Below are 11,190 nucleotides of genomic sequence, written 5' to 3' on the forward strand. Positions count from 1 at the left end.
TGGAAAAACGGTTTATTTATAAGCGGGCCAATGTTGTGTGGCCTTGCGTTTAAATTAATTAAGAAAAGAATTGATAGAAAATATGATTATTCATTCAACGAAGTGTTATTCTACGGGGATTCAGCCGACGAGGAAAAAGTCAAGAAAACAGGCTTGAACAATCTTTACTGCATTAACTTTGTGTTGTCTAACGCTTGCCGATCGGTGGACGTGTGCGTGCCGAGTCTTGAGAGCGAGACCATCACAAAATGTCTGATAAACGTGCATCTAAAGAACAAAGCGAAGGTTAGAATTGCTATACACAACAGTGATCAGTTTGGGAACTTGAAGTCGTTGGCACAGCACGGCATCGAAGTGAAGGTGATCAAGTCCGAGAGGATTGAACATGAGTTCGCGTTGATCGATGCGTGTGAAGCGACTTCTGATGGGCTGGCGGTGATGGGCTCGCTGGACTATGAGACGGCGCGGGTGAACTGCAATAAGGACATGACGATGCTCACCTCGCAACCCGAAGTGGTGACGAACCTCCAAAGAGAATTCAACAGAATCTGGAATTCCACGCCGGACGTTTTCGGGGCCAAGGAAGGCAAGCCCGACTTAATGCTCAACGATACCTGCTAGATTCACCCGCTTTCTTTTATCATTTAACTAACAATAATGGTTTTAAATAAAAGTGTGTCTGTAACAAAAATATTTTGATTTTATTTCATTCGTCTAGTGATTTAAAGCAAAAATTACATCAATTGTATTTTATTCTCATTAAATTTATTTGTACTCGAGAGCTCTAGCCTAATACACTCACAACAAACATGCCAGTATAGAACTATGCAACTTCATTGGTGATGCTTTATCACAGTTCTTTTGAATTTCTTTGTAACAATAAAACTGATGATTTATTTCAATAGGTTACTATAAAACATTTTTACTGGCATGGATCACGATTTCTACAACACACTTGATAAATAAGATGGGAATACTGAAACACTCGAATACACAAATTTGGCTATCATACAAATTTTTAAATATTAATCTATTAAAATATACAGTCAATTTAACTTAGCCCAGTATGAAGTTAAAATCCGTTACATTAAGAACCGTTTCTTATTATGAAAATAATTATCGCCAGTTTTAACGACAATAGTAAACAAAATGTCGAGTGTTTCAAAATCATAATAATTTAACGATTTGACTTCACTACATACTACAACAGATCGACAGTCACATACATAAGAGGAAAGTTTTATGGAGGACAGTATTCGAACCAGAAATAGGAATGCACTTTTAACAGTCAGATTTAGGATTAATAAACACATTAGACACTTTACGCATATCGAGTTTATAGAAAATTATTTCAATATCAAGAATCAAAACATTTTAAATATCAATTATATTCTCAAATCATATTTGATGATTGAAAAAATTAAGTGTGAATTTTAAGTATTCGGGCTTTGCCCTAAATTCAGCTTAGAATATCCACTAAGTATTCAATAAATTAATTGTTTAATTTTTTAGATTGTTAAAGCAACATGTATTTTGAGGATAAAATATTCCTTAAAATAATAAATTGATTTTAAAATTAATATGATCAAATCTAAATGTACATTTCTGTGGTAAACTAGCGTATTTTTCAATAATAATCTTGTTATAAAAATATCATTATAAGACCTGATCATGATAGTAGAAACTATTTTACAAAACTGGGCGCCTAAATTAAACTAATAATAAAATTATTATACATTACATGAGGCATCATTTAACATCTTACACAATATCGCATACCCACAAGTGCAGCCTTTCTCACTAAACCATGTCCATTTGATGATCGCAAAGTTCATCCCATAACTTAAAAAAATATAACGGAGTCTAATATTTTTTCTGTAAACTACATTGATCTACAAAGTAACAAAACTAAGAAATAAATAAACTGCAACATTTAAAATATTCGTTAGTTTTGTGAACATAAAAAACAAGTTCTATTAAAAAATATGCAATTGGTTTAGACAATTCATTTAAGAAGATATCCAAGTTACACCTTAAAACCTACTGCATAGCAGCTACGCAACACGAGGTATAAAAACTAGTTTTCATTTGAATTAAAAATAATTAGGAATACAGACGTAAGTAAAAAATTACAAAGACTATAACAATTTCATTAATTCTTGAGTCAGGTGAATAAAATTTTATTACAATTAAATAATTTATTTATTTATAACCTTTGCCAGAAAATAATAGTCTTACATTGTAAGACAGAATGCATTGCTAATAAGTACATAAAAATCATAATCCTAAGTAGAGGTTATAAATTTATACAAAAGTGTAACATTGGGGTTTCAAATTATAGTACATTACAGTATTCAGATAGACATTCCGCAGTCAGTATATTAACAAAACTTAATAATGAAACAATATCCGCACAATAAACAATAAAACTTATGGCTAACACAAGTTCAATACACAAGTGACTAGCGGAGCGGACACTCGACGGAGAGAAGTGCAGCATACATGTTAAGAGTTCAACGGGCTTCGGCCACTAGTCACTGGCGCTCGAGAGTGGATGTCATACGTCAACCTCAATGTCGCTAGTGCCGTCGTGATCGTCGTTGTCTTGGTCTTGGTCGTGTCCTGTAGAGTGCGACGAGCCGCCGTCGTCGTGCGATCCTTGCGGCGAACACGGGCCGTATTCGTGTTCGTGCGGCGAACTTAGCTCGTCATCCGGTGAGCCCGCCAAATCCTCATCCATCATTATTGTGGCTGGTAGCGACGGGGATACCTCTTGTAATTGACTTGAATATACTGAAACGGCAATGGTAACTAAGTTTAGAATACAATTTTTTTATTTTACAATAAACATGGAAAAAATAGTGAATTAAATAATATTTTTCTAATTCACAACAGGAAATACACAAGAATTTTGTCAATACATACTACAATTATAAATATCTTACCTTTAATATTAGATGATTTGAGATCTGCACTAAAATTAAGCGATTCCTCCATAGCTTCTATGGTTAGTGTATCGTCAAGACTGTCCATGGAGCCGGAGCACGATGGTGAACTGTCAGCACTGTTGAGGGACAGCTGCAGCGTGTCCAGCTGAGGTATGTGTGGTCTCACCTGAAAAGGTATTTTATTGTCACATTTAGTTAGGTAGAAACACATTAAGTGGCATATACTTAAGAGCCATTTCACAAAAATATTCCGCGCGAATTTAGGTAAAAGCTGTCAACGCAACGTCAAAAGAGTAAAAAGAACGCTGAAATGGACAAAAAAATCTTGAGCCGTGACCGTATTAAGACTTGATTTAAGTTATTATTTTTAAGGTAGAATGAGGTATTCAAACTTGATTAATTAATTTAAATTTTTAATAGAGTTTATTAAGTCTTTTATATTTCGATTCATAATGAAACACGAATAGTATAATATGTAAAATATATATTAAGTACAAAATAAAGACAGTCACATAGTGAAAAATAAATCTGCCCCCTTACAGCTCCATCATCGGACCCTGGATACGAATAATGAAACACGAATAGGTATAATATGTAAAATATTTTAAGTACAAAATAAAGACAGTCACATAGTGAAAGAAAAAAATCTGCCCCCTTACAGCTCCATCATCGGACCCTGGATACGAAATATTCGTCAAGGCGAATCACACAAGCCTAAACTCCATATGGTTCTATTGTTTTGTTACGGAGGTGGCCATTGCATCTCCTCCAGATCCATTATCAGACAGAGCTAAGAAATAAATAAATAAATATTATTATAAGTAAACAAATAACTAAAATAATTCATCTTACCATCTTACTTTTTACTAGTCTTACTAATATTATAAATACGAAAGTTTGTGTGGATGTCTGGATGTTTGTTACACTTTCACGCAAAAACTACTGAACAGATTTTGATGAAACTTTACAGTACAGTACAGCAGTACTAGGCAGTCTGTGTTCAACTATCACTCGGGTCGGACGTTCCTATCGCAAGACCTTTGGTTCACTCAGTTCCGATACGACTCTAGTGCTGTGTGTAATTATTTTCGTTAATACACTGAGTTTATTAATTTCTACGAGTGGATTTCATTTTGCCTGAGACCTACGCCATGAACCCTGAACCAGAAGACCCTGTCGCCAGCGACAGCGACGCTCATCCATCCCTGGCGTCGACCAGAATAACAATGTATAGGCTATAATTTATGACGATCTGTGACAAACTAAATTTCAAGCGGGTGAAGCCGCGGGCAATACTACATATTTCATACTAGCTTTTTGCCCGCGACTTCTTCTGCGATGAAGTGGAAAATGGTTCTAATAGAATTAAAATATTCTAAGAAAATTAATTTTGTTAAATGATTATATTTTTTGATATAAAATCTACACATCATTATGTTTAAATATTTGAATACTTACAAAATTATGAGATCTTTCTAAAACAAAATTAAAACACTACACCTGCCGCAGATTTCTTTGTAAACAATGTTTTTTTGTTTTTCCTTCAGGTGCTAAAATCACCAGGCTATTGTGTGCGCATACTCTGGAGTATTCCACATACAACTGGTCGTCGGAGAAGCATAGATTTCCATTAAGTCTACTCCCGCTACCATATGGAACTCCGCTAAAACTCGTGAGGGCGCCAACACTTGCTTTTGTATCGAAAATTAGTATGAGCAGCTGCGCACGCGGTTGCCCGTTGCAGGCTCTATGCAACCACACTATTTTAAACCGTGGTCCCTAAGCATGAGATGGGAAACTGCACTCTCTTGAATTCTCTTGAATTTGATGGTGTTAGGGGAATCCTAGGAATGAATACAGACTTTCCAATGGAATCTCCTCATCAATATTGCGAAATTGCAAGTTGCAATGCAATGTTACGTTTTCACTTGTTATTTTATTGTAATCTTACCTTGATTTTTCAAACACGTCGCACACCTAGATCTAAACTGAGACAACTCAAAAAAGGGCATTTTTCAGGAGGCGAAAAAAACGTATTACTACATTTTTTGTTAGGGAAGTTATGAAACTCAGTTTTATTTTGGATTATTGATAGGCTGTGAAAGGACCCTGTATATAAACTGGGTCAAAAAATCTATCCTTTTTACCTTTAATCGCAGTTTTTTTAGTTGTTACATTTTAGGAGAATGACTTGTATAAATAATAAAGTACATTTAGACTTGAATCAGTTTTTTTTGGACATTTTGAGATTTGAGTTCTCCTTTTCCACTCTTAAAATTTGTATATCGTGCCATTTAACTTGATTCCGATTTTCGTCTAAAACCAAATTAGCTGCCCACATTTTTTGCAAATTTTAATGTCATAAAACTTTTCAAATGTCATCTCTTCCACGTTCTTTGGTCCTCTGTATTTCAAAATTTCAAGATGTGACTGAGTCCTCTTCCTGCACTATTAAAGTGGTTTTCATTGAATGTTTCGATATCCTAAATGATCAATTTAGGAATTGTTTGAGAAAACAGTTCATTTTGAACACGATCTGGATCAGCATAAGAGATAAAAATGAAGATTTCATGACATGGTGAACATGATAGGTGTTTGAGTTTCTTCAGCCACTTTTTCTTAGCATCAGCCGATCGATATGTTTATTTATTAATTTATTTACTTATTATAGACCTTTATTCTACATTATTTTATATTTCTACATTATAAAGAAGGTTTTATCTCTTGTGCAGACAACAAAATACCAGACTATACACTTGTATTACAACTACATAAGTTACTACAGTGTTTAACTTGAAGTGCCGTCGTCTGTACATTGCCTTTTAATTATCTTTACACTGTTCTCTTAAAATATTTACAAGAAAACGACCCAGCATAATTTTTTTCGGAAAATAAAAATAATATCCACTGTAAGTTTTGCTTATCCAACAATAGTAAGTTAACTCAAAACACTCTTCTCAAACAAAACAGGAGATAGTTTGAATAAAACTAACACTATTTGGAAACAGGGATTATCATACTGTACCTGATTTTAGGTGAAATATGCAAAACTACACGTTGTGTATAGAAAAACATTGAAATGAAATTTGTTCCAACAAAACTACGCCAACTAGAAATTCACAAGTTGATTCATCAAAACCAACTCAACTCAAAATAGTAACAAAATATAAGTTGCTTTATCAAACAAAACTGGAACAAATCAAAATGTTTTGGTTAACTATTGCAGAACAATTCATCAATACTGTTACTACTCAAATTAACTCATTATATACTTTCTGCTTAACTGTAACAAATCTAAATATCCGCGTTTTCGTTTATTTTAATACGTGCACTCTCTGATACTAGCGAAGGTCAACTGACAAAACGCTTGTTTAGGTGGAAGGGGTTGACAAGCGTTGATTCAACAAAAGTAAGTTATCGCCATCTAGCGGCAAATGGATTAAGGCGTTATTAAACCTGTTATGTTGGAAAGATGCGTATGATAACCGAGTATTTGAATACAAGTATAAGTCAAAATTGACAATTTTTGAGTTGTCTCAGTTTAGATCTAGGTGTGCGACGTGTCAAAATAAAAAAAATAAAAAAATCAGAAGTACTAAGGAATATTTCATTGATATCAACTTAGAAACAAGCACAGATCACAGAAACTAAAGGGAAATGTGACAAGGGACAAATTGGAACATATTGCTTGTGAAAGCAATGATGACAGTAGCGACGTCATTATGTAAACAGTTTATATTGCTTGCATAGTACTAAAGATTATTCGAACGTTGAATACTGATACCGCAATGGATAATGAGCACATAATTTGATTTCTTTGTGTGTGTGAATTTCTAATACGACACTGAGTTTCGAACTCAGCGCATTACTTAACATCTCTCTATATTTCTATGGAACCAAGTTATCTCCAAAATAATATTCCACACCTTTTTAGCCTAGTCAGGTAATAATTTTAATAAAATACGAAGCACGTCATTATCAATAAGATATATGTATATTTTAGAAGTTAATAAATTATGCATAAAATATAAACACTTTAGAAGTTTAGTTAAATCGTAGAATTTCTGAAAAACAAGTACTAAAATCGTACTGAAAAAAAAAAGTATTAACATGTTATCTAATTTATTTATTAAACGTCGAATTTTACAAAGATTTTGGACTTAAGTTTTTGAAAATATTTTATAGCCTACATAGAAAAAAATTAGGATTCTAAATCGTGAAAGAAATTTTTTTTCGGAGCCTATTGCCTCCAAACAAACAAACAAACAATTAAATCTTTCTTCTTTTATTAGTATAGATTTAACAACAAAACAAAACGCTTCTTTTTCTTCTTCACGAAACAAAACTCAAAGCGGATAAATAAATAAACAAATCTTTGGACAATTTCACAGCGCCATCTAGTCCAAAAGTAGGCAACCAATATGCTTGTGTTAAGGGTGCTATCATAATGGATATACTTTTTTATAATTTATTTATTAAATTAAATACATGGTACCTACATATTATACATAGTTACACCCAGATCCGTCAAAGAAATTAAAATTCATCATTTCAATTTCTGCTCGGACGGCCGACTCGAAACAGCCTCTCGGCATAGTATCAAATGTATTTGGTCGCCGTACAAATCACCGCTTTACGACACGAACGCACGTAAACGTCACGGCGGGAAAAATGACACAGGTCCTGCCTTGACGGGCGCTCGCGCCATACTAATCGATGTCGGCTTGCGCATTGTAATTTATACTGATATTCACATCAATATTTTGACAAAGTGGTTACTAATATTTAAACAATAACTGTAGAAATTAATTCTACAATGAATATTCTTTATTTTGGGATACTTTTATTGCAGTTTATGCTGTGTTTTTAAACCAAAAACCACGATCAAAATGTGACGTTAATCTTCAAATTTGCCAAATTATTTTTAGATTTTACTCAATAATGGTAATGAAATTCAAGAATCTATTTCATTAATGGACTACAAGAATATATGTCCGATGATTACTATATATTTTTAAGCTTATTATATGAGCATAAATAATAGATACAGGACTTTGAAAATGAGTCTGCGGCAATTTTTTCGTAAAATGGTTGTGGGAGATGGGGCACTGTGAATTAAGCAAAAGAGTTTTAGTAAATCCGTTTCATTAATGGTCAACAACAAGGATTGACCTATCTTTCGCAGTTATTAAATAATCTCTGGGTGTTGCTTAAGATAGTAATTCATGCTTCCAAAATCTTAGAAATTCGCACGAAAATGTAAAATGGCTCTTAACAATTTAGAAGTTGAAAAATCAATATTGAGTTACATAGATCTCACTGCCTGAACGATTAACATAAATTAATCATTTATTGTGTCATCTATTTACTAGCAAATTAAATTGTGAAATGCAAACTCATTTTAGCTATAGAATTAACTATTTTCTAAAAGATAGATGATATAATATAGAAATATAATTTTGAATCATGAATTAATTAGCTCAGCATTTCTTATTTATGAAAAAATTATGGCCTCTTTTATTTAGACACTCACCTTCATGCCGTCTGGCCTATGTGGATTTCTGCATCCTTTACATTTACATTCAGTACATGGTTTGCTATCAACGTAGCATGGGCATCTTTGACCACAGCAAGTTAATTTCCCAGGCGTAGCTGTTGCGTTGCCACACCGACAACCTTTGCGTTTACTGCTTGCCGAATTACGAGATCTATTTGATGGTTTCTTAAAACTTGAACTGGACTGGAATGAAAAGGAGGTTTATGGGAATTAAAACAAACACATATTAAGTAATTCAGATATTTACTTTGCATCAAAAAATTACATTTCAGTGTAAAACTACTAACACTTGGGTATATTGCAGTACGAAAGGTATTGTAAATTTTACCGATTTACATAATTAACACAAAGGTCAAAGTTACCTTGCTTTCTCTTGGTGGCGGTTCAACCTGAGGAGGTGGTTCAGTATCATCTACTGCTTTTCTTTTTATTGTAATTTTATTGCCAGAGCCTGCATACATTACAGAATAAAGTGGTGAGCCATTTGATACAGCTCTAGAATTTGGAGAGTCCTTGCTAGAAGATCTTGTTTCTGTAGTGCTCGAGGAAGCTCCTTGTGTCTGTGTCGATGCAGAATTTGTATACACACATGGCAATATACTGTAAGCAGACTTGGAGAGTCCTGCTGTGCTTTTGTAGTCATCAGAGAAGCCAGCACCCTCTTGAATCAAGTCGATCAAGCCCGAGCTGGCCACTGTGCCGCCGTTCACTCCTGCCGCGACTTCATCTTCCTCTAGTAACGTTTTGTACACATTAGTACCCATAAAATATTCACATAGCTTCTTGTAACACTGGAGAAGTATTCGTAACTGCAAATTTTCAGCGTAATTCTCGTAGTCTTTGCACCAATTACAAGAAGGCTTGAGTTTTTTTCTACCACCTTTACATTTTTTACACACGTGATGCTGGCATCCTGAGCCCGTGGGAGTGTAGGGTGCCTTCAATAAATTACCGCAGACTGTACAGGATAAAGACTGGCGCAAGTAAGGAACCAAGCGAAAAAGATCTGTCCAAGAAGACTTATCTGCTGCGTCGGCCAGTATAATCAAACGACATGTTGATACATATAAACTGGTTGCATTCATCTTCATGAGTATATTTGGAATTTTATCTCAGGCATTTACGAGTAAATAAATTGTTTACACCAAAATATTACACAGCCAAAAAAGCCGCAAACGTTTCTTCAAAACGTCAATCAAAAGCTGTCAAGAAAGTGTCAAAAAAACGAATGTCAAGCTTCCCAATGACATTTGGTGTTTTTACTAAAGTACTGGCATCGAGCCTGTGATATTACAGTCAAAATAGCGACGTTTTACCTGAAAATAAAACGTTTATTAAACATACTTACCTTATTCGAAGCCTTTATAATGAGAGTAGTGTCTGTCTTTTCCTGTTTGAGTACTAGTTTTGACGTATAATCTGCCCACGTGACTTCCGCTCCGGTCCCCCACCGCCTAAGCACGCCTCAATTAACGACACTAGCGCCACCAACGGTAGCTCGAAACTAGGTTTCGATATTCTCACCATTGTGTTTTATGATACCAGGTAGATTTAAAAAGTAGGCTTCGAATAAGGTAAGTATGTTTAATAAACGTTTTATTTTCAGGTAAAACGTCGCTATTAAACAGTACTGTACCGTTATTCGAAGCCTTTATAATGAGAGACGTGTCTATTATCTCCTGGTGGCGCTGTGTAATCGCCAATGTGATCAATTGAAGAATAAGACATTGATCAGTGAGAAATGTTATGAATTAGTTAGAACTTTAGCTTATCTGTCTACTGAGTGGTAATGTACTGTGTAGCTTGCTACATATATAGTGATCTGTGGTACTGTGTGTAGGTACATTATAATATTTTACAGAACGCAACCTGCATCTGCATCTCCGTAAATTCACGTCTAATGCATCGTTTATTAACAACTATGTAATAATGAACTATCGGTTACTTTACGTCATGTAAAAGGCGCGAATGCTACGTCCACCCTCACTCACAGTATCAGACTGTTGGGTGAATTTAATAAGCTTCGGTAGGAGTGAATAATTATTAGGTATGGATAAGAATATTCACTGGTACAGTTAAGGTCGCTTGCCGATAGCGGGCGTTTGATGATCTCCAACATTTCCCACATTTAGATATCAGCTCAGATTTTAATATTTATAAACCTTTACAGGACCGTAGCCTAGGTGGACGGTGTAATGAATAGGTGACAATAGCTAGCCGGCTATGTATAGGTACGATACTTTTGTATTGCCTGAGTATTCCGCGTTATCGCTGTTCGCTAGGGATAGCGAAGTTTGAGTCGGAATTGATAAAATTTATAATAATACAGACTTTCCTAGTACAAACTTAGTAAACTTTGCGGTTTACAAACGTCGGTGCTGTGGTAAGACTGTGCGACCATTATCTTTAGGGCTAACAGTGATAACTTGTCAGCTAGATCAGCTTATTGACGGTTAGTCAACCAGCTTAATTCAGAGCAATCTTAATATGTAATTATGTATTATTGTAATTACAATTATGATAATAATGTTATAGGGCTGAACAAGAGTTTGTTTGCATCAACACAAAAACTATCTTTGTGTTGGAGTCCTTTAACCACGAATTCTATAAAATCATAATAACATCATTCTACCACCAATAGTAGCGGAGCATCAATAAGAATGTTGCGAAAGCGGGAAAAGTTAT

General features: G+C 34.5%; 1 protein-coding gene across 1 annotated transcript; it reads right to left on the reverse strand.

Moving 5' to 3' along the window:
- Positions 1-682: 682 nt before the first annotated feature.
- Positions 683-9,700, reverse strand: LOC135072299 (E3 ubiquitin-protein ligase MSL2). Its single transcript, XM_063966236.1, has 4 exons — positions 8,868-9,700; positions 8,482-8,688; positions 2,946-3,114; positions 683-2,793 (listed from the first exon to the last, which is right to left on the reverse strand). Exons 1-4 carry the CDS (start codon positions 9,594-9,596, stop codon positions 2,558-2,560), a joined length of 1,341 nt encoding a protein of 446 aa, XP_063822306.1. The 5' UTR covers positions 9,597-9,700; the 3' UTR covers positions 683-2,557.
- Positions 9,701-11,190: the final 1,490 nt, after the last annotated feature.

This window comes from Ostrinia nubilalis, chromosome 1 (assembly GCF_963855985.1).
Source record: "Ostrinia nubilalis chromosome 1, ilOstNubi1.1, whole genome shotgun sequence".
In the NCBI taxonomy this organism is placed as follows: domain Eukaryota; kingdom Metazoa; phylum Arthropoda; class Insecta; order Lepidoptera; family Crambidae; genus Ostrinia; species Ostrinia nubilalis.

Excerpts from the sequence above, each read along its gene's own strand:
- LOC135072299 (XM_063966236.1), bottom strand. The coding sequence starts at position 9,596 with ATGAAGATGAATGCAACCAGTTTATATGTATCAACATGTCGTTTGATT. Across the intron at positions 3,115-8,481 it reads ATAGGCCAGACGGCATGAAG|GTGAGACCACACATACCTCA; the intron begins GTGAGTGTCTAA and ends ATACCTTTTCAG. Across the intron at positions 2,794-2,945 it reads CAAATCATCTAATATTAAAG|TATATTCAAGTCAATTACAA; the intron begins GTAAGATATTTA and ends TTGCCGTTTCAG.